This window comes from Molossus molossus, unplaced genomic scaffold (assembly GCF_014108415.1).
Source record: "Molossus molossus isolate mMolMol1 unplaced genomic scaffold, mMolMol1.p scaffold_m16_p_6, whole genome shotgun sequence".
Lineage (NCBI taxonomy): Eukaryota > Metazoa > Chordata > Mammalia > Chiroptera > Molossidae > Molossus > Molossus molossus.
Genome location: NW_023425399.1, coordinates 87,573,323 through 87,597,345, shown reverse-complemented (window position 1 = coordinate 87,597,345; position 24,023 = coordinate 87,573,323). Strand labels below are relative to the sequence as shown.

Below are 24,023 nucleotides of genomic sequence, written 5' to 3'. Positions count from 1 at the left end.
TAGAGATTTGTAATTACTCCTTTCTTGGCACAGATGGTTTTACCCTAGGAGGGTACTAGGCTGGGCAAACCCCGCCCCCACCTGCCCAGCTCAGACCCAGGCGGCACGCCCCCGTCCCGCTCCCGGGCGCTGCTTTCGCCCCGCCTTTGCCTCTCGGAGGTCCCGCCTCTCGCCGCGCCTCTTCCGAGGGTGGGCCGTGACGTCACTGCCGGCAGAACGCCATCTTGCTGGTTTGCGGTGGGTCTTGGATGTAGCGGCGGCGTTGGCGACGGCGTGGGGAAGGGTGGGGTGAGGGGGCGAGTCCGTAGCGAGTGCGGAGAAACTGTCCTTCCCTCGGCCCACCGCGTGGGACGGCGTGAACGCGGTGTCGAAGGGATGTCCGCCTTCTCCGAGGCGGCGCTGGAGAAGAAGCTGTCGGAGTTGAGCAACTCGCAGCAGAGCGTGCAGACCTTGTCCCTGTGGCTCATCCACCACCGCAAGCACTCGCGCCCCATCGTCACCGTGTGGGAGCGGGAGCTGCGTAAAGGTGAGTCGCCGGGAAGCCCCCGCCCCGCTCCTCGGGAGCCCCATTCCCCCAGCGACCCCAGCACCCCGCTGCCGGGCACTCCCCTCCCGGCGCCCCGGCTCCCTGCTTCGGTGTCCCGGGGGCTTGGAGGAACTGCGTGCATTGCGCTTCCCGCAAAATCGGCGCTTTGTAGGTATTGCCGAATAAAGGAGCCAAGGATGAGAAAAGATCTATTGATTTAACACAGACACAGTAACGAGGCGCTCAGGACTCCACACCTAATCAGGGCCAGCAGTTCAGGCAGTCAGCTATTTATTTCGTTCTGCACGTCAGTAATGGAGGCTGGGAAGGAGAAAGGTAGGGAAGTGGAAAGGAAAAGATTGGTGTGGGGTTGGGAGTTAACTGCCATCATTTCTATCACACATCGACTCAATCTTGTAAAATTAATAAAGGGATCAGAACTGGAGAGTCTAAAATTAGATGTGTAATGCAGTGGGAAGACCTCTGAATTTATAGGTATTAGAGGACCTGGATTAAGCAAATTTCAAATTTCGGTATTGCAGTGGCCTCACCTGAATATGACGGAGTGGATTGAGTGATCTAAGGTCCTTTCTTGCTGAATATATGCGTCTAGGACATTGTCTTTATTTTGCAAAACCTTCGATGTGCTTCTGTAAATGAAGTTAACTTTTTTGAGTAGTAGTATGTTGTCACCAAAATATCCAGAATCATTTCACTTATGAACTCCTTTATCTGTAAGAACTGATTGCTTGTTAGTGTGACTGAAAATTTTAAGAATTCATTTGCTGAGTCTGGGTTTGTTCCTTAATTCTTAATTCATTGGATAGAGAGAATGGGCACTTTTCATTGTTGTTTCAGACATTATATAGCAAAAAGATGGTTATTTATTAGTTAAGGGTTTTAATAAACCATTGCTAATCAAAATAGATGCTGGTTTACCGACCCAAATGAAAGCTATATGTATGATATGAGAGCCAGTGTAGCCCTGGCAATTTAGAATGGAGACAAACTATCTTTTCTTGTGTGTTTGCTTGTAGTAGGAGAAATTTATTTCAGTTCATATATAAGTGTGTGTGTATTGGCTCTCAAGGAGGAATTTACCTTCTGTGAGTGGCCAGAAAGGTTTGAGAAATCCAGATATAAAGGTTTGTTGAATAGCTGTGAACTTTGAGAAGGCAGGAATTGTCTTTGCTTCTGAACCTTAACTAGATTTCAAAATCAGCAAAAAGTCTATCCTTTTTGGGAGAATAGAGCATTTAAAAACATATATAATCAATAAAGGATTGATACCAGACTATTTTGAAGAACTATCACAAATCAATAGACAAATGCTGTCAATAGAAAAATGGCAATACTGTTAAAGGCATTTCACATGAGAGGAAAGCTGAAAAGCCAATGAATGATACTTAATCTTACTAATTAGGAAAAAATAAACCAGTGAGATACCACTTTATATTCTTTAGTTTGCAAAATTAAAAACAATGACAATACCAAGAATTGGTAAGGATAAGGAGAAACGAACTTACACTGCTGGTTAGAATGTAAAAAGGAGATGAGTTTAGCAACCTCTAATGAAGTTGCCCCAGAAGTTTTCTTTCTAGGAATATATCCTAGAAACTAGTACCTGTGCTCAAGGAGTTAAGTGTTTTGCAGCCTGTTTATAACAAAATTAGAAACAGTTTAAACATTTTATTATTTAGAGTATGGACAAATATATTGTGATATTCATATAATACTATCCAGTAGTTTTTATGAATGAATTTAGCTATATGAAATATGATGGATTAAAAAAAAATCACAACAATAAACAAGCAAAATGTTGAGTTGTGAAAGCAAGGTATAGACTAATATGCCATTTAGTAGTTTGAAAACATGCGAATGAATACTCTAGTTTACAGATATCTATAGTTTCGGTTACAAGCATAGTAAGGATTAACATCATATTCTGTAATAGTGGTGTCAACATAAGAAACATCCAAATCTGTAAAAAAAAATTTATGAGTGTTTCTTTGGGCCAAATTAATGATATATACCAGAAGAGTAAGATCTCAAATGCTCTGGAGAAGGACAGTTTAGCAGCTTTTGTGCATTTGAAATTAATGAGGGGAAAGCAAGTCAGGGATTGGATTACAGGACAGTTGATAAAATTGAGTTATTTCCAAGATTAATAACCCCTTCGAGGGATATTCTCGTATTTCAAAAATTTGTTAACCTAGATGCATAAAAACAATGGACAGGGCTGGTTTAAAAGCTTTCACTAAACAAGTTACAGGCCTGGTGTGTGACTACCCAACATGACCTGCCCAGTTAGGAATTATGCTCACATCACCCTTTGAGGTTACTTTCCATAGAACCCCTTTTATTTGTCCACACTGGTTAGTTACCATAACGGAGAGGAGAAATGAAAATGGATTTGTGTTATATTATCAATTTTTTAAAGATTGATAACAAATGTTGGTAATGATAAGATGTGTTATTTATTACCTGTGTTTGGGAATGTTTCCATATGTTTAAATACTTCATACTTAGAAAAATTAAAGACATATAAATAGGTACTTTAGGAAGAGAATGGTGTTGGGTGATGGTGGTGATGATAATAAGATTAATAATAGTGGTGGTGGTGATCATGGTGCTGCTCATGCAATTCTGTTTGTTCTGGGATTATCCTGCCAAGGGTTTCCTTTCTAGACATGTGACTATGCCTTTGTAGGCATAGCCTTTTTATCCATTTCTCTTTCTGCAGTTTTGCTAATCATTAGGATCCTCCATCTCCTGTAGCCTAATGATAATGACAATAATTTACTGAGTGCCAGGTACTGTTTTAGCCATCTTACTGTGATATCTTGAATCCTCACATATCTCTGCAAGTAGTTATGAAAGGAATAGGTCAAATTTGAAATCAAGACATTAAGGAACATTGAACGTTTTATATTAAGCTGGACATTCTTTGGTTTCTTGAAGTCTTCAATGAAGAAAAAAATGTGACATTAGTAGGAAAAATTACTGTTTAAAATATAAGAATGAGTATGTAAAATGATGTGTAAGTCATGGTAAATCATTCCGTTGTGAAGATCCCCCCCCCCCTTTTTTTTTATCCTCACCCGAGGACATTTTTCCATTTTTTGTTCAGGTAGAGTGGGAGGGAGAGAGAGGAACAGAGAGAGAGAGAGAAACATCGATGTGAAAGGAACAAATCGAGTGGCTGCCACTCGCACGACCAACCAGGGCCAGGGACAAACTGCAACCGAGGTACATGCCCTTAGCGGGAACCGAACCCGGGTCTCTCAGGACCGCAGGCCGACGCTCTAACCACTGAGCCAAACCGGCCAGGGCCCCCCCCCCCTTTTTTTACCTGCTTTATTTTTGTCTCCTGTTAAGAAAGAGAATTTCTTTTGGGAAGGATATACCTCAAGGCCTTTATGAAAAGCAAGTAGCTATAATTTTCCTGATAAATGCAATAGAGTGTAATCAGAATCATAAGTTTTGTTCTGTAATGGCTCTATTGAGTCATAATTAGCATTTCACACAATTCACTCATTTAAAGTGTACAGCTCAGATTTGCCATTAAATGAGATTATTTGATATGATCTGTTGTTAGCACGTTTTCCAGGCTCATCTATGTTGTAGCATGTACCAGTACTTCATTCTTTTCTATGGCCAAATAATAACCCATTGTATGAATTTTTCCATTCATCAGTTGATAGACATTGGATTCTTTCCACTTTTAAGCTATTATAAATAATACTGCTATACGCATTTGCATGTAAGTCCTTGTGTGGATTTGTTTTCATGTTTCTTGGATTGATACCTAGGATAGAATTGCTAGGTCATATAGGGACTCTATGTATAACCTTTTGAGGAACTGCCACCCTACTTTTCACAGTGACTGCATCACTATACATTCCTAACAGTGGTGTATGCTGTTACAGTTTCTCCACATCTCTGCCAACACTTGTTAGGATATGTATTCTTTTTAAAAAAATATTTTTTCTTTATTCATTTTAGAGAAGAGAGGAAGGTAGAGGAAGAGAGAGATAGAAACATCAATGAGAGAGAACATTGACCAGCCGCCTCCTGCATGCCCCCCAGTGGGGATCAGACCCACAAGCTGGGCATGTGCCCTGACTGGGAATCGAACCGGTGACCGCTTGGTGCATGGGTTGACGCTCAACCACTGAGTCACACTGGCTAAGTTATATGTCTTCTTTTATTGTAGCCACCCTGTTGGGTATAAAGCGGTATCTTGTGTTTTTGATTTTCATTTCCCTGATGACTACTGCTGTTGAGCACCTTTTCATGTGCTTATTGGCCATTTGTATGCAGTCTTTGGAAAATGTCTGTTCAGATCCTTGTCCATTTTTAAATGGGTTATTCGTCTTCATTTTAATGGAGCTGTAAGTGTTCTATATGTGTTCTAATGTATTCTAGATACAAGTCCCTTATAAGATCATGACTTAAATATTTTCTCCCATTCAGTGCATTGTCTTCATTTTTTTAGTAGTGTCTTTTGAAGGTGATTGTTTTAATTCTAAATGACTCACTGCTGGGCTAAATGATAAAGCTATTGATGTCCATCATTAATTAAATTATATGTCGCATTTATTGCTGTAGAAATATTTATCGTGAATGTGCTGGAATTTACAAAACAACACTGACATTTAGGCTGTTTTCTACACAAACAAAATATCTTGCAAGAGTTATAGAAAATGAGATAGGTGGAAATTCTTTTCAGTTGATTGGAGTTGCTGCCTTTACTAGTTAGTTGATTGACTTCTTTACAACGTCCTCTTGTAAGTTATTCATAATTGAGTCTTAACAAAATTATAATTGCCTCCTTAGCCCTTTAGAGTACATTAATTCACACTGTATTTATTATCTTCTATGTGTTAGGTATTGGATATTGCAATGATAAAGGAAACAAGTTTTTATATGTTAACTTTATAGTGTATTATGGATTGGGGGTTATGTAGTAGAGAGTGGGTTCCTTTAGGTGGTGGTTTCCCTTTTTCAGTTTTTAGCCTCCGTAACCCCAGCATATTGCCTTTGGTGAAGGTTTTTAAATAAGTTGAACTAACATTTATATTAATGAAAATGGCTTTCGGTTTGTAAGAGGTGCTGAAATAACTACTGTGTATTCTTAGCTGCTCTAATTTATATGTTTTTAGAAAAATTTAAAAAAGGCAAAGAACTTTTTCTTTTTTTTTTTTGGATCCTCACCTGAGGATATTTTTCCATTTGTCTTCAAAGTGGGAGAAAGGAGAAAGAGAAACACTGATGTGAGAGAGACACATCGTTTGGTTGCCTCCCCTGCATGACCCTGACCAAGGCCAGGGCCGAACCGCAACCGAGTTACATGCCCTCTACCGGAATCAAACGCTTGACTCTGCCTTGGCCAGTTTGGTTCAGTGATTAGAGCATCAGCCTGCGGTCCAGAGAGACCCAGGTTCGGTTCCCGCTAAGGGAACGTACCTTGGTTGCAGTTTTTCCTCGGCCCTGGTTGGGTCGTGTGGGAGGCAGCCACTCGATGTGTCCATTTCATGTCGATGTTTCTCTCTCTCTTCCTCTCTTTCTCTCCCACTCTATCTGCACAAAAAATGGAAAAATGTCCTCGGGTGAGGATAAAAAAAAAACACACCCTCGACTCTTTGGTCCAAGGGCTGATGCTCTAACAACTGAGCAAACTGGCTAGGGCCAAAGAATATTTTTCATATGCTTTAAAAACATAGCAGTACAAACCCTTAAAACGGAGGGATTCTATTTTCAATGGACAGTTTGTTGGCTTTTATATTGTCTGATACAGTTTCTCTTTTAGAGTTAGAATTGAACAAGTGAGTTAGACAGTGTTTATATTTTGTAAGTTTTTATACCTGAAAATATTTGGAGTTCTCAAACTGCATGACTTTCAAGAACCCCCATGATTACATTACCCAGCTTCAACTCTGTTAACAACTAAAAAATAAAAAGTTAATTTCTTAAAATAGTATTAAATATCTAGCTAGTATTTGTTACTTTCATTGTCTCATATTTTTTTTCTTTTTTAGCCATTTGTTTGAATCAGGATCCAAGTAAAGTTCATTCATTGCATTTGATTGTTGCATGTTGATTATTGCATCTATGGGTTTCTTCTATTTTAAATTTAATCCTTTTTAAAATATGTTTTTACTGATTTTTTTAGAGAAAGGAAGGAAGAGATAGAAACATCAGTGTGAGAAATATTGATCAGCTGCCTCCTGCATGCCCCCTACTGGGGATGGCACCCTCAACTTGGGCATGTGCCCTGACCAGGAATTGAACCCCAGGACCTCTCAATGCGTGGAAGGATGCTCAATCCACTCAGCCACACCAGCCGGGCTAAATTTAATCTTTTAGAAAAACAAATTGGTTATTCTATAGAAATTCTCAGTCTAGACCAGGGATCCTTAAAAACTTGACCATTTCCTATAAATTGGTGGTTAAATCAAGAGGCTAGGACACATTGCTTTGCCTTAAGCAGACATGTTTCTTCAAAAATATTAATTCCTACTCAATATGAACTTAAACTGAATTGATGACATTTCCCCTTGGCCTCTGAATGTAATTTTCTTTAGGTTCTCTTTATACTGTACATAAAGCTTTTTAAAATAATGACTTGATACTGTTTTTGCTGCTGCAAAATTTAAGCATTTAAGTAAAGAGGAAATGTATTTATAGTATTTATTTTTAAAAATTAGTATGGCTTGGCTAATGTGGCTCAGTGGTTGAGCATCAACCTGTGCACCAAGAGGTCGCTGGTCCGATTCCCTGTCAGGGCACATGCCCAGGTTGTGGGCCTGATCCCCAGTGGGAGGCATGCAGGAGGCAGCAATCGATGTTCCTATCTCTCTCTCCTTCTTCCTTCCTCTCTCTAAAATCAATCAAGAAAGAAAAAAAAAAAATTAGTATGTAAGTGGACCCGCACACTTCAAACCCATGTCTTTGAAGGATCCATTGTATTCTGACTACTGTAGCTTTCTAGTAAGTTTTGAGATTAGGAAGTATGAGTCTTCCCATTTTGATCTTCTTTTTAAAGATTGTTTTTACAATTTGGGGTGAGAATATATGAATTTTGGGATGGATTTTTCTTTTTCTGCAAAAATGCCATTGAGAGTTGTTAGAGACTGCATTTCATCTATAAATCATTTTGAGTAGTGTTATCTTAACAATATTTACTCTTCCAATTCATGAACATGGGATGTTTTTCAATTTATTTATGCCTTTCATTTCTTTCAGCAGTGTTTTGTAGTTTTCAGTGTACAAGTTGTACACCTCCTTGATTAAATTTATTACTAAGAATTTTATTTTTTTGATATAATTGTAAATGGAATTGTTTCCTTTTGGATTGTTCATTTTTAATTTATAAGAAGTGCAGGTGATCTTTTAATGTTGATTTTGTATCTTGAAACTTTGCTAAATATATTTATTAGCTTTAACAGTTTTTTTGTGTGGAATCTGTGAGGTTTTCTACAAAGTAAGATTATGTCATCTGTGAACAGAGATAATTTACTTCTTTTATTTTTTTTTTTCTTGAGTTGCTATGGCTAGAATGTCCAGTTCTGTGTTGAATAAAAGTGATAAAAGTGGACATCCTTCTCTTGTTCCTGAATTTTAGGGGGATATGTTTTAGTCTTTTGCTATTAAGTGTGGTGTTAGATGTGAGTGCACATATCCTTTAATAGTCTGTGTGATAAAATGGGAAGTATACATAAAGTACTAGGTACTGAACATTCTAGAGGAAATATATGTGTGATTAAGTTGTGAGTTGAAACCAGGTGCCTTTTTCATGGAGCACCATTTTTATTTGGGGAAGAAAAAAAAGATTGACGGAGAAACTGGTTTTTCAGTCTTGGACATGCGGCAGGTGTTTTCTTAAAAGTAAATGTAGTGAGCCTCTTTTGTTGAGGAAGAAAATTGACAGCATTTGTTGCCCATTATGAAATTCAAGGTTTCAAACAAAAATTATAATTTTGGAAATTTTGCATCTGCCACCATGAGCCTGAAAACTTTCTAATTCTTTTTAACACTTTTCAAATGAAATCAATAATGATATTTATTTACAAATGTGTTTTTTTTTTTTTTTTTTGATACTGCTAATGAAATGTTTCAACAATTGGAATATCTGTGTAACTCATCGAACCAACATTTTTCAAAAGACCAATGGGTGATGTTACAAAATTATGCATGAGTAAAAGATCCATTCAAAGAACATGGTAGACTAAAGGATTTTGTTTTAAAATGTTTTTTCTTTATTGATTTTTTTAGGGATAGAGGAAGGGAAAGGGAGAAAGAGATAGAAACATCTATGAGAGAGAACATCGATTGGCCGCCTCCTGTATGCCCCTTACTGGGGATTTGGCCCACAACCTGGGCATATGCCCTGACTGGGAATAGAACCAGTGACCTTTTGGTGCATGGGTCAGTGATCAACCAGTCAGCCACACTGGCTGGGTAACTAAATGATTTTAATATGAGATTCTTAAAAACCACAACTTGTTGGGTTTTGGTGTAGTTTCAAAGAAGGATATCCACAATTATCTGTAAAGTCTATTAAAATACTTTTCTGTTACCAGCTGTATATCTGGTCTGCTTTTTTTTTTTCATTATTTCCACCAAAGCAATATATGTGGTTAAGTTTTGGAAATGTATGATGTTTTCTATTACTGCTCTTGCATGAACTAATACATATTTTAAAATTTCTTTTTTTTTTTTTTTTTTTTTATCCTCACCCGAGGATATTTTTCCATTTTTTTTTTTTGTACAGATAGAGTGGGAGGGAGAGAGAGGAAGAGAGAGAGAGACAGAAACATCGACGTGAAGGGACACATCGAATGGCTGCCACCCGCACGACCAACCAGGGCTGGGGACAAACTGCAACCGAAGTACGTGCCCTTAGCGGGAACCGAACCCGGGTCTCTCCGGACCGCAGGCCGACGCTTTAACCGCTGAGCCAAACTGGCCAGGGCAAAATATACTTGTTTTTTTTTTTTTTTTTTTTTTTTTTTTTTATCCTCACCCGAGGATATTTTTCCATTTTTTGTACAGATAGAATGGGAGGGAAAGAGAGGAAGAGAGAGAGAGAAACATCGACGTGAAGGGACACATCGAGTGGCTGCCACCCGCACGACCAACCAGGGCCGGGGACAAACTGCAACCGAAGTACGTGCCCTTAGCGGGAACCGAACCCGGGTCTCTCCAGACCGCAGGCCAACGCTCTAACCGCTGAGCCAAACTAGCCAGGGCTAAAATTTCTAATAAGATAAGTATTGGTAGGTATAACCTGTGTGAGCAAAAACTCTTTGTAATTCTCAATAATTGTAAAAGTGTGAAGGAATATGGAGACCAGAACATTTGCCAACTGCTCTCACATTAATAGACACCATGAATGCTTTACATTAATTTTGTTTTATTTAATTTTAATTTTGCCTAATTTATTGTAGTAATTGTTTTAGTTTTTAAAACTTTAGCTTTCAAATATTCTTGGAGTTAAATTAGAAAAATTACTCTTAATCGATAAAAAATATGTGGAGTTTCTTCCAACTACCCCTTTCTAGGAGTGCTTACATAGTGATTCTTTAGCCCCAAAACTAGAGGTCTTAATGTGAAACTTTAAAAAATACTATTTGTGCCCTGGCAAGTTTGGCTCATTGGTAGTAAGTCACCTGAGTACCAGAGAGTCCTGGGTTCACTTCCCGCTAAGGGCATGCACCTTGGTTGCGGTTGGTCCCCTGCCCTAGTTGGGGCCACGCAGGTGGCAACCAGTCAATGTGTCTCACATCATCTCACATCACTGTCTCTTTCTCTTTTCCTTCCCCTCTCTCTCCTGCTGTATCTAAAGATAAATGCAAAAAAATGTCCTCGGGTGAGGATTAAAAAAAATACTATTTGTATGTAGATAATTGTATTGTCTCACATTATGTTGTAAGAAATAATATAGAGAGATCCTGTTTACCTTTGCCAGCTTCCCCTAATGATAATATCATGCAAAACTAGTTTTCTATAAATTTTAAAACTAGATATTGTAAAAATTTTGATATTGACATTGATATAGTCAAGATACAGAACATTTTCGTCATCACAAGGAACCCTTGTGTTGATTTTTTATAGTTACATCCACTTCACTCCTGGCACACCCCCTACTTGACTCCAGTTTGTCAAATTTTTCTTTTATGAATCATGCTTTAGTGTCAAGTTTAAGAACTCTGCTTAACCCTGGATTCTGAAGATTTTTTTTTGTACATTTTGTCCTAAAATGCTTATCATTTTACATTTAAGTCCGTGGTTCATTTTGAGTTAATATTTGTCTAAGGTGTGAAATTTAGGTCATGGTTCACTTTTTGCATGTGGGTGTTTAGACGTTCCCATACCATTTGTTGAGAAGGAAATTTTTCCTTTGTTCTGTTGCTTTTGTGCCTTTGTCAAAATTGACCTGGGCATATTTGTGTGAGTCTACTTCCGGGTTCTCTATTCTAGTCCTGTGTGTCTCTCCCTCCACTGATACCGTACATAATTTTGATTACTATAGCTATATAATAAGTCTTGAAATCAAATAGATTTCTCCCACTATATATTTTTTCAAAATTATTATAGGTATTCTAGTTTCTTTGTCTTTCTATACAGACCTGAGGATAATCTTGTTTGTATCAATAAAGAGTATTTTGCTGAGAGTTACATTAATCCTCTCTGATTATGATTATGTATCAGTTTAGATGTTCTTATCAGTATTATGTACCTGTCAGGTTACAAGTCCTGTGCATGTTTTAATTTAAGTATTTCAATTATTTTGAGAAATTTAAAATGGTACTGTATTTTTTATTTTACTGTCCACATTGTTAATATGTTGAAGTACAACTGATTTTTTAAAATATTTATCTTTTTTAAAAGGTAGCTCAGCCCTGGCCAGTTTGGCTCAGCGGTTAGAGTGTCGGCCTGCGGTCCGGAGAGACCCGGGTTCGGTTCCCGCTAAGGGCACGTACTTCGGTTGCAGTTTGTCCCCGGCCCTGGTTGGTCGTGCGGGTGGCAACCACTCGATGTGTCCCTTCACGTCGATGTTTCTCTCTCTCTCTCTCCCTTCCTCTCTCTCCCTTCCACTCTATCTGTACAAAAAATGGAAAAATATCCTCGGGTGAGGATTAAAAAAAAAAAAAGGGTAGCTCAGTTGGTTAGAGCATTGTCCTGCTGAGGTTGCGAATTAGTAGAACAAATTGATGTTTCTTTCTCTCTCTCTCAATCAACAATTTTTATATAAAGATATACATAGAGAGAGATAGTAAAATATACATCTTGTTTTGTGTGACCTAGTGGAACACACTTCTTAGTTATAGGCATTTTAAAATAGATTCCTTGGGATTTTCTATGTAAATGATTGTCATCTGCAAATAGGGACAGTTTTATTTTCTGTTTCCAACCTCTGTGTCTTTTATTTCTTTTTCTTGCCTTATTAAACTTGCTGGAAATTCAGGAAACTGTGTTGAACATCCTTGCCTTGTTCCTTACCTTAGGTGGAAAGCAGTCAGTCTTTCACTATTAGGTATAATGTTAACTGTAGGTTTTATTTTTAGATGCTGTGTCATGTTGAGGAAATACCCCTCTATTACTGGTTTCTGAGAGATTTTTATCATAAATCATTGTTGAATTTTGTCAAAAGCTTTTCCCCCTGCATTAATCGATCGTATGATTTTTCTTCTTTAGCCTGTTAATATGATGTGTTAATATCAATCAGTTTCAAATCTTGAGCCAGCTTTACATCCCTATAATAAATTCACTTGTTTGTAGTTGATTCTTTTTATATATTGTTGAATTCTATTTACTAATATTTTGTTAAGGATGTTTACATCTGTATTTATGAGTGCTGTTGGTTCCTAGTTTTCTTTCTTTCTTTTTCTTTTTTGTATTACATCTTGTTTTGAAATCAGAATAGTACTGACTTCATAAAATGAATTGGGATGTGTTCTCTTCTCTCCTATATTCTGGAGGAGATTGTGTACAATTTTTAAAATTCTTTAAATGTTTTGTAGAACTCTTTGGTGGAAACCATCTGGGTCTTGAGATTTTGCGGGGGGGGCAAATTTTACAATTGCAAATTTAATTTCCTTAATGATTATAGAGCTATTCAGGTTTTCTGTATTATATTGGGTGAGTTGCAGTAGTTTGTGGTTTTTGACAGTAGTAGTAGACAGTAGTAGTCCATTTCATCTAAGTTGTCATGTTTATGTATCTAGAGTTGCTCATTGTATCCCCGTTATCATTATCCTTTTGATGTCTGTAGAGTCTATAGTGATAGTCCTGATATTGATTGTTTGTTTTCCCTTTTTTCTTAGTTATCTGTGCTAGAGGTTTGTCAGTTGTATTCTTATTTTGTTTTTGTTTTTTGAACATTTTTTCTTTATTGATTTTAGAGTCAAAGGAAGGGAGAGGGAGAGAGATAAACATCGATGAGAGAGAACATTGATTGGTCACCTCCACGATGCCCCCCAGACTGAGGATTTGGCCCACAACCTGGAAATCGAACTGGTGACCTTTTGGTGCATGGGTCAACGCTCAACCACTGAGCCACACAGGCTGGGCTGTATCTATGTTTTGAAAGAAGCAGCTCTTCGTTGCTTATAACATTACTAGTCATAGGGAAATGCAAGTGAAGATCTCAATGAGAGATCTATCACTTCAGGCCTATAGGAGTGACCATCATCAAAAAGGCAGGAGATAACAAATGTTGGTGAGGATGTGGAGGAAAAAAGGATCTTTTGTGCATTGTTGGTGATATGGTAAACTAGTACGACCACTATGGAAAATAGTATGGAAGAGCCTCAAAAAATTAAAAATAGAACTGCCATATGATCCATCAGTTCCTTTCCTAGGAATATATTTAATGGAAATGAAAACTAATTTTAAAAGATATCTGCACCCCCATATTCATAGCAGCATTATTTACAATAGCCAAAACATGGAAACAACTTAAGTGTCCATCAGGAGGTGAACTGATAAAAAAATTGTGGTATATGTATATAGTGGAATATTATTCAACAGAAAAAATGAGGAAATGCTGTCATTTGCTACAACATGATGGACCTTGAGGGTATTATCCTAAGTGAAATAAGTCAGACAGAGAAAGACAAATACTGTGTGATCTTACTATATGTAGAATCTAAAAAACAAAACCCCACAAACCAAAACTCACATAAAAGGAGATTAGATTTGTGATTACCAGAGGCATAATTGGGGCATTAGGAGAAGGGAGAATCAGAAGAAGGTGGTCAAAAGGTGAAAACTTCCCGGTTCTAAGATAAATAAGTACTAGGATATAATATACATACAACATGATCGCTATAATTAACACTGCTGTATGATATATAGGGAAGTTGTTGAGAGTAAATCCTAACAGTTCTTACCACAAGGAGAAAAAAATTCATTTTTTTTCCTTTATATTTATATGAGATGATGGATGTTAACCAAACTCACTGCTATAATCACTTCACAATATGTGTAAGCCAAACCATTATGTTCTACACCTTAAATTTATACAGTGATGTTTGCCAATTATATCTTAATAAAACTGGTAGGAGGGGAGCAGTTCATTTTTTAATTGATTTTTTTCCTTCTGTTTTAATGTTTGCAATTTTATTGATTTTTGCTTTTACTTTTTGTTAATTGACTTTTTTAGAAACAAAGGGAGAGAGAGGTAGAAATATCAGTGTAAGAGAAACGTACCAATCGGCTGCTTTCTGCACAACCCCACTGGGGATCAAGCCCACAACCTGTGCATGTGCCCTGACCAGGAGTCAAACCGGGACCTCTCAGTCCATGGAACGATACTCAGTCCACTGAGCCACACTGGCTGGGCTCTGCTTTTAATTTCTCTTATTTCCTCCTCTTTGTTTGGATTTGTTTTGCTCTTATTCTGGGTCCTTAAAGTGAGAGCTCAGATTATTGATCTGAGACTTGGTTGTCTTTTCTGATGTGTGCATTTAGTGCTACGTGTTTCTTGGCACCACTTCAGCTTTATCCCACAAATTTTGATATGTTGTACATTCAACATATTTGCATATGCTAGTTAAAGTATATTTATGAAGGCTACCTTAAAATATTTGTCAGGTAATTCTAACATCTCTCTCATCTTAGTGTTGACATCTATTTATTGTCTTTTAAAATTCAGTTTGAGATCCTCTTGGTTCTTGGTATGATGAGTGATTTTTGATTGACCTATAGTTTTTTTGGGGGGAGGGAGGTGTATTATAAAACTTTGCATCTTGTTTAATCATGTTTAGCTGTATATCTCAGGCACTACCCCATCAAGGTTGGGAGATGAGATGCTCTTTATTATTGTTGGGTGCGAGTAGGAGTTCTTACTCCTCACTAGGCCTCCACTGACACTACAGTGTGGGGGAAGTATAGCCCTAATACTGCTGGGCCATGGTGGACATCCTGACTCACCACTATGCCTTCTGTGACACCACCCCACTGAGGAATGCCTCCTTCTGTTGGGTGGGGGTGGAAGTCCTGGCTCCCTAGTTTGCCATCTCTGAGACCATTCTAGAGAGGTGCTGAGTCCCACATTATAGCCCTGCTTTCCATTTAGCCATTGCTGGTGTGGGTTTTGGGCTGGAGTTATTGCATATTGTGTAAGAGTTTTTTGTCTTTCTTGGCTGCCCTTTTCCTGGTCTTTAGGCTAGAGTGAGAAGGCTTCTGATGGAGGTTGCTGGTTTCTTTAATCCCCAATCTGAGACATAATGGGGCAAAAATAAAACCCAGGGGACTTACTTTGTGTTGTTTAATGGGTCTCAAGGCCCCCTAGCCAGTCTCCTTTTTTTTTTTTTCTTTTCTGTAATTTTATTTATAATGTCTAGGAGTTGTAGTTGTACTTTGTAGAAGGACCAGGGTAAAGTGTGTCTGCTATATACTCCTGGAAGCAGAAGTCCCCTAAAAATGGGTCTTTATATTGGAATTGGGACATATCATTTGGAATTCTGAGACTAATGTTTTCCAATAGTACTTGCTTGTCTTTGATATTACAGGATACTTAATGGTTCACATGTTGTATTAGTATTTTAACAAGGTTATTTTAATGTAACTGTACTAAACACTTACTTTTACTTTTTTTAAAAAATCCTAACCTGAGGACATTTTTGCATTGATCTTCAGATAGAGTGGTAGGGAGAGAAGGAGGAAGAGAGAGAAACATCAACGTGAAAGATACACACTAAGTGGTTGCCACCCACACGACCCCAACCGGCGCCGGGGACAAACTACAACCAAGGTATGTGCCCTTAGTGGGAACTGAACCTAGTCCTCTCTGGTCTGCTGGCCAATACTCTAACCACTGACCAAACCGGCCAGGGCTAACTTTTACTTTTTATTGGTTTAAAATATACATTTGTTGTAAAATTTAAAACAGTACACTAGTATGTAAAATTGCCAAGTAAAAATTTATTGCAGATAGGTCATTTATCCTAAATCTGTAAATTCAGGGCAATCTATAAGGAATTTGTTCTTTATTTTATTTTATTTTATTTATTGATTTATTTATCTATAATCCTCAACCAAGGATATTTTTACATTTATCTTCAGACAGAGTGGGAGTGAATGAGAGAGAGAAACATCGATATGAGAGAGACACATCGACTGGTTGCCTCCCACACGACCCCAACCAGGGCCAGGGATGAACCGCAACCGAGGTATGTGCTCTTGGCTGGAATTGAACCTGAGACTCTTTGGTCCACAGGCCGTTGCTCTAATGGCTGAGCAAAACCGGCCAGGGCAGGACTTTGTTCTTTTACAATACCTTTAAAGCTAATTCTAAAGATCATTGGGAAAGGTAAATGTGGAGGGAGAGCTAAGGCAATTTTTATCTATGAGTTTTGACAGTTTTAAAGGGAAAGCAATAATGGAGGTAGTGTATGTACACCCTTTTAGGTCATTCTGCATACTGTAAAGGCATTGAAATTGGAAAAATAGGATGTTAATACAGGAATAGGAATATATGAGAAAGGAACAGAAAATAGAGATTTATGGAGGAGACCCATTTTATATGGGCATTTGGTAAATTAGGCACTTTCAATTCCTGAAAGAAGGGATAGAATATTAACAAATGATTCTTAAATTCCTACCTAATACCAAATATAAAATTAATTCAATTGAATTAAAGGTATAACATTGAAAAAAATCAACTATGGAATCATATAAAATGTATTATACAGTTGTAATTATTTCTAGTCATGAATTGTGAAAGGACTTTCTAAATAAGATATAGGAATTCATGTAGGAAATAGATTTGGTTACATAAAATGATAAAATCCTGAATGCAGAAAATATCAAATTTCAGTTTTAAGCAACAGATTCAGAGAAAATATTTGCAGTGTCTAAAAAAGGAAAAGTGAATATTCATAACATATAAATTGGTTCTATGTATTGATAATAAAAACAACACAGTAAAGAAATAGGCAACATGTTATGAACAAGCAATTCACAAAATATAGAATATAAATTATTAAGAAATCTGCTTCAGTCATACTTAGGAAATTGCAAATAAAAACATTTTACTCCCAGGACACTGGCAAGAATTTTTAATGTTAATAGTATCTTGGTGATGATATAAGGAAATGAGCATTTTCATGTGTTAGGAGTTCAAACAGCCTTTTTGGTAGGCAACTTGACAATGCCCATCAAGATTTAAACGGCATACCTTTTAACCTATCACCTCTGCCTCTCAGAGTTTATTCCATAGAAATACTTGCTCAGGTTTACAAAGATAAAAAAGTGTTAAAGTTTTAAAACAATTTATATATCGTGTGACTAAGGAAGGAACTAGACTTAGAGTTTGGTAACAGATCTGTTTATTAATACAAAAATGTCTTGGATATAGGAAGTGTGAAGAAAGCTGTAAAACATTATGGGCAGCATGATCTCATTTATGAAAAAAATACTAAGTATTTGTATCTGTTTATATGTAAATAAGTATATAACATTTGCAAAGGTACATAAAATTGTCCAAAAAGGATTCACACAGTAAATAACTAACTCATATTTATGATGAGGGGGTGGAGATGAAAGATTTTACTGTTCATTTACACTCAATATTTATTTAAGTTTTTTAAATTAACTTTTTATGTTAGACTTCTGAAATTATACACAAAAGTAAAGACAATATGATATTGAACTTTCATGAACCCATCAACAGCTGTAGCATTATTAAGATCATAGCTTTCTGGTTTTATCTACCTAAATCTTTCCTACCCTGACACCTCCTTTCCCCCCTCATTATTTAAAGTAAATACTGGATTTCAATTTCAGTAGTCGTATATGGCAGTATATATTCATAATAGATAAAGTCTGTATTAAAATTTTAATATAATTGTACCCTCTTTGTCACACCTAACAGTTACCTTTGATTATTTTAAACCCAGTCCATGTTCAGTATACCAGAGCCCCTAAAAAAATGCCTCCTTATCGATAATGTTCAAAATAGAATCCAACTAGGTCTACTCATGATATCGGCTTAACACTTCTCTTAAATTCACCCCCTGCACACACACACTCTTTTTTTTCCCATGCAGTTTATTTGTTGAGATTGTGTCACATGGATTGTAGAATTTTCATTCTTATACGCGTGGCTGATTCCAGTCCTTATAGTGTAATTCCCAAGGAATACGTCATTGTAATTTGTTGCATCACATTAAGAGTTGCATAATGTGAACTTGTTTTCTTTTCTTTTCTTTTTTTTTTATTATCCTCACCCAAGGACATTCTTCCATTTTTTGTTCAGGTAGAGTGGGAGGGAGAGAGAGGAACAGAGAGAGAGTGAGAAACATCGATGTGAAAGGGACACATCGAGTGGCTGCCACCCGCACAACCCACCAGGGCCGGGGACAAACTGCAACCGAAGTACGCGCCCTTAGCGGGAACCGAACCCGGGTCTCACAGGACTGCAGGCCGACGCTCTAACCGCTGAGCCAAACCGGCCAGGGCGTGAACTTGTTTTATATTTTATATTTAAGGGTAAGATTGACCAGTGGGTACATTATGAATCTAAAGTTCCCCGTCACCTTTCACACAGTGATTTTAGCAGCCACTATGACAGTTGGTTTGACCCTTTATTTCATCAGAGGTTGCTAAATTGTGACAGAAAAATTCTCCTTTCTGTGTTTGTTATCTAGAATTCTATAACCTCTGTTATAGAAGTGCTGATCCCAGGCTGCAGCATCAGAATTACCTGATGATTTGTTGGAAAAGCAAATTGTGGGTTCTGCTCCAGATATATACATTAGAAGTTATCTGGATAGGAACCAGTAATCTATATTTTGCAAGCTCTCTAGGTGATTCTGAGGGACACTAAAGTTGTATAAGGACTTTCTTTCATCAACCATTGGGACTCTGAAATACAGTTCATATAGGCAAAACAGGATAAATGCTTATTTTTCCCCTTTGTCAACTGAATTATTTCTTTAGCAATCTTTTTTTTTTTTTTTCTTTTGAGGTATAATTGCACAACAGTTTTAATACAACCACCAGTCTTCACAAAATAATTTTAATACTTTGTGTCTGAGCTAGCAGCATCTGTGACATTCCTATGCTTACACAGGCAGTAGACACTGTAGGTTATTTTTCTTAACTTTTTGCTGCATAGCAAATTGCAATTACATGTCAGTATAGTGTTACTGATCTGTAGAATACACTTTGAACTGTGAGGTATAGCAACTCCCTATAAAGAGAGCTAACATGTAAACCTGAATATTTTGAGTGATTTTTTTTTTATATATATATATTCCATGGATGGATAAGACAAAGACTCTAGAAATATTTTTCTAACCAAAAAATAAAATATTTTAGTAATTCTCAACTATTTCCTAACATTTTCTTTTTTGGATCTAAAGTTCCCCATCACCTTTGTTGAATGGACAGTGATAAAGTAAGTACTGAAGTGAAGCTAAGTTTGTTGTGGAAGTATAGATTAAGCCAATTATTTTATTTTATTTTTTTAATCCTCACCTGAGGATATTTTCCCACTGTTTTTCAGATAGAGTGGGAGGGAAGGGAGGAGAAAGAGAGAGAGAGAGAGAGAGAGAGAGAAACATCGATGTGAGAGAGACACATTGACTGGTCACCTCCCACACGACCCAGACCAGGGCCCAGGACTGAACCACAGCCAAGGTACATGCCCTCGACTGGAATCAAACCTGAGACTCATTGGTCTGCAGGCAGATGCTCTAACCATTGACATTGAGCCAAACCCTCCAGGACTAAGCCAGTTATTAAAAAAAAAAAAAAAATCCACCAGGTAGCTGCTCATTTACTTCACATCAGTAAATGCATCCCAACTCTATAATTCAAGATTACAGTTAAATACTACTATTTCACTTGAATTACCATGGTAATAAGACAATTAGAAACCATGTATTTTCTTTAAAAAAGGACATGCTTAACATTTTTTGACCTTACTTCTAAATTCAGGTGAAGCACAAAATCCCCTCAAAACATTCTGCTCTAAAAATTTAAGTGGTTGAAAGTTTGTAGCAAAAGTTATCACGATTTAACATTTCCACCATAGAGTAGATACAAATAAACAAAGTAACTGCTATTTAAAACATATAATAGTATCCTGGCCTGTTTGGCTCCGCTGTTAGAGCATTGGTCCATGGAACAAAGAGTATCGGGTTCGACTCCAACTAAGGGCACGTACCTCGGTTGCGGTTTGGTTGTGGTTCGTCCTTGGCCCTGGTTGGGGTTGTGCAGGAGGCAACCAGTCAATGTGTCTCTCACGTCGATGTTTCTGTCTCCCTCTTCCACCCCCCCCCCCATCTGAATATAAATGGAAAAATATCCTCAGGTGAGGATTAAAACAAATCTAATAGATAAAATAATATAAACCAATTAACTGAAATTAGAAGATTAGAGTGCTGCCATTCCAGTTTGAATATTTTCATTATTTAAATTTCATACTTTCAAAATGGACAATAAAAATTGTTCTATTAATGCAATTTCACTTTCAATTCTGTGCCCAGATTGGATATTTAATGTTTAAAATTGAGTACCACCCCACTTATACATTATTCAAATATTCTAGAAAATAAATTATGGTTGTTTAAATGTATTGTAGTTAACTGTCAGTGGAAATAAAGGAGTTACAGAAATGGAACCAAATAGAAGGAAGAAGAGGAGGAGCTACCTGAAGAATTACTTGAACATTAGGTGGAAGAATGGAACCAAGATAAAACAAACTTGCAATGTTTTTATGTGAAAGAAAGAATAAACATCGTTTTGTCCATATTAATATTGTACTCATGACAATCCCTTTTCCTAGTGGTCGTGGGAGACAGTATTTAATGTATAGTGCTGGTCAGATACTTTAGTTTTAGCAACCTTTTTTTCCTTTTAAATCTTTGTTGTTAGATGTAAAATGTATTACAGATGTTCCACATTTTCCCCCCAGTAACCCCCTCCTCCCCACTCCCGCCCCCCTCCCGCCTTTTCCTACACTATTGTCTGTGTCCATTGGTTATGCATATAAGTTCTTTGGTTTATTTCTTCCCACCCACCCCAACCCCTTTCCCTTTGAGGTTTGTCAGTCTAGCAATGAATTTGTACTTCTTAATTTCTTCACTTTTTCACCCATTCCCCCAATCGCCCTCCCACCTGGCAACCAACAAAATGTTCTCTGTATCTATGAGAATGTTTCTCTTCTACCTGTTCATATTGTTTGTAGATTCCATTGTCAATACATATGTATTCATTGCCATTTTGTTTGTTCATATATTTTCTTTTTCTTCAAAAAGACCCTTCATCACTTCATATAATAACGGTTTGGTGGTGATGAACTCCTTTAACTTTTTCTTGTCTGGGAAACTTTATATGGCCATCGATTCTAAATGACAGCTTTGCAGGATAGAGTCATCTTGGGTGTAGGTTCTTGGTTTTCATCACTCTATTTCTTGCCACTCCCTTCTGGCCTGCAAAGTTTCTTTTGAGAAATCAGCTGACAGCCTTATGGGAACTCCCTTGTAGGTAACTGGCTGCCTTTCTCTTGCTGCTTTTAGGATTCTCTCCGTCTTGAACCTTTTGCATTTTGATGATGATGTGTCTTAGTGTGGGCCTCTTGGGGTTCATCTTGTTTGGGACTCTCTGTGCCTCCTGGACTTGTATGTCTGTTTCCTTCACCAAGTTAGGAAAGTTTTCTGCCATTATTGTTTCAAATAGGTTTTCAATTTCCTGTTCTCGCTCTTGTCCTTCTGGTACCCCCAAGATGCGAATGTTGGCTCGCTTGAAGTTGTCCCAGAGGCTCCTTACACTATCCTCATTTTTTTGGATTCTTTTTTCTTTTTGCTGTTCTGATTGGGCATTTTTTGCTTCCTTATATTCCAAACTGATGGTTTGCTCCTTGGATTTACGTACTCTATTATTGAAGCTGTGTAAATTATTCTTTATTTCAGTTAGTGCCTCCTTCAATTCTAACTGTGCATCCATGATTTCTCACTGGCCCTTTTTTATGCTCTTGAGGCCCTCAATAAGTTCACTGAGGTTCTCACTAAGCTCATTGAGCATCCTTATAAGCAGTGTTTTGAACTCAGCATCTGTTAGGTTGCTTATCTCCATTTCGCTTAGTTCTTTTCTTGGGGTATTGTTCTGTTCTTTCATTTGGAACCTGTTTCTTTGTCTCATTTTGGCTGCCTCCCTGTGTTTGTTTCTATGTATTACTTAATGAGAGGTATGGGGCTAGCTGAGACCAGATGCTGCTTGTTTGAAAGAATTTAGGAAAAACCTAAAGCAGGATCGAAGACAGGCCAATCTTATGGTTAAGCAAGTGGCAACAGCTTGGGTGGGCCTGAAATTTGGGTGGGCCGGGGCAGGGCCTCGGGGAGTCACCAGGGCGGGGCTACCAGTGTGAGCCAGGTTGCTGGAGTCCCAGATATGACTTCTGTCTGCCGCCCCAGGGAAGGGCTCACCAAAGGAACAAAGGCCTCTGACAGCACGTATGTCCCGGAGAAAGCCCCCTCTCCAGCCCTTGCTCCAGTGCCAAACAGCTCAGTTCTTCCCTGTATGTCTCTGGCGCCCCTCGAGCTGCCTCCCCTCCAAGCTTAGAAGGAGAGAGTCCGATAAGTCCGTGCGCGGGCCCTTTAAGGAGCTGCCAGTGGCTCCAGCCGCTTCAGCTTCCCTGAGCCTCAGTTCCTGCTGGTTTTTCCAGCCAGAAGTTATGGGGATTCTCTTCCTGGCACTGGAACCCTGAGCGGGGCACCTGGTGTGGGACGGGGACCCCTCAGTCCTCAGGAAGGACCTTCCCCACCGAGGTGTCCTCCTGATTTTTATCCACCACACTTGGGTGTGGGACCAGCCTGTTGAGCTGCCGCCCCTCAGCCCCTCAGCCCCTCAGCCCCTCAGCCCCTCAGCCCCTCCGCCCCTCGTGCCTCCGTCCCTCCTACCAGTCTGGATGTGGCTGCTTCTTTAATTCCGTAGTTGTAGGACTTCCATTCAGCTCGATTTCAGGCGGTTTTGAATGATGGTTGTTCTGTAGTTTAGTTGTAACTTTGATGTGGTTGTGGGAGCATGTGATACTGTGTTTACCTACGCGGCCATTTTGACCGGAAGTCAGCAACCTTTTTTAAAGTATTTTTTAAATTTATGGATTTTTATTTGTGTTTCAGACTACTGTAGTCATTCTTTTAAATGTTCTTTGTCCAGTGCCAGCCTCTTGGAGGGTTGCATGGGTCATTTATATACAATGTAAATAGTTTTTTAAATAGCTTTCTTGTGACAGGATATTCCAGGCTCATCTCATGTATTTCCTGCCTGTTTTAAAATGTATCCCCACCACCACTCCAGTTTATTGAGAAATAATTGGCATACATCACTGTGTATGTTTAAGGACTACAGCATGATGGTTTGATATATGGTGAAAAGTATTTCCTGGTTTTATTAGCAAAGTGTTATTTAGGAACCACAGTGTGAGTCCTGGCAATTTTAATTGATTTTAGTGCATTTCTTTGAGTGCATTTAATTATTTTAATACTTGTTTCATTGGTAAATAGGGATAATAACTTACTTTATAGGGTTTTAAAATTAAATGAGATACACAAACTTTTAGAACAGGGCCTAGGTGAATATATTTTTAAAATAGTCTCAAAAGTGCAAAATATTTTATTCTCAATTCTACACTAAAAGCATAATGTGAATAAACAGTGTGATGTTTTTTTCTTATAGAACTCTTACAGTTGACAGTGTCTTCCATAGTGGTCTAATGGTTTGGGATGAAGTTTGTTATTTTGAAAATTTTAAAAATTCATTTGTTGCATATACTGAACTCAAGGTTTCTAAAATTATTTCAGGGACTTGAATTTTCTTGGTCTTTTAGAATTGGAAAGATGTCCGTTTGTCTGAGCCTAGGTGGCGTTTTTGTTTTGTTTTTTAACCAAGTGCTGAACCAGGAAAGACTGTGGATAAATGCAACTGCAGGACAAAGTAAATCGGTGGAGCACCAGGAGCCTTTTTCAGCATGTAGGCT

General features: G+C 38.0%; 1 protein-coding gene across 3 annotated transcripts in view; it reads left to right on the top strand.

Annotated features, from left to right (window-relative positions):
- Positions 1-227: 227 nt before the first annotated feature.
- The window catches only part of RPRD1A (regulation of nuclear pre-mRNA domain containing 1A), a 64,407-nt gene continuing 40,611 nt past the window's right edge, over positions 228-24,023 (top strand). For 2 of the 3 annotated variants that reach the window (XM_036244593.1, XM_036244595.1), the window contains exon 1: positions 228-526. In XM_036244593.1, the coding sequence (XP_036100486.1) occupies positions 376-526 (151 nt within the window). In that variant the 5' untranslated portion in view covers positions 228-375. Of the gene's footprint in view, positions 527-23,850; positions 24,017-24,023 lie in introns of those variants that run through there. The other variant, XM_036244594.1, reaches the window with a different exon arrangement.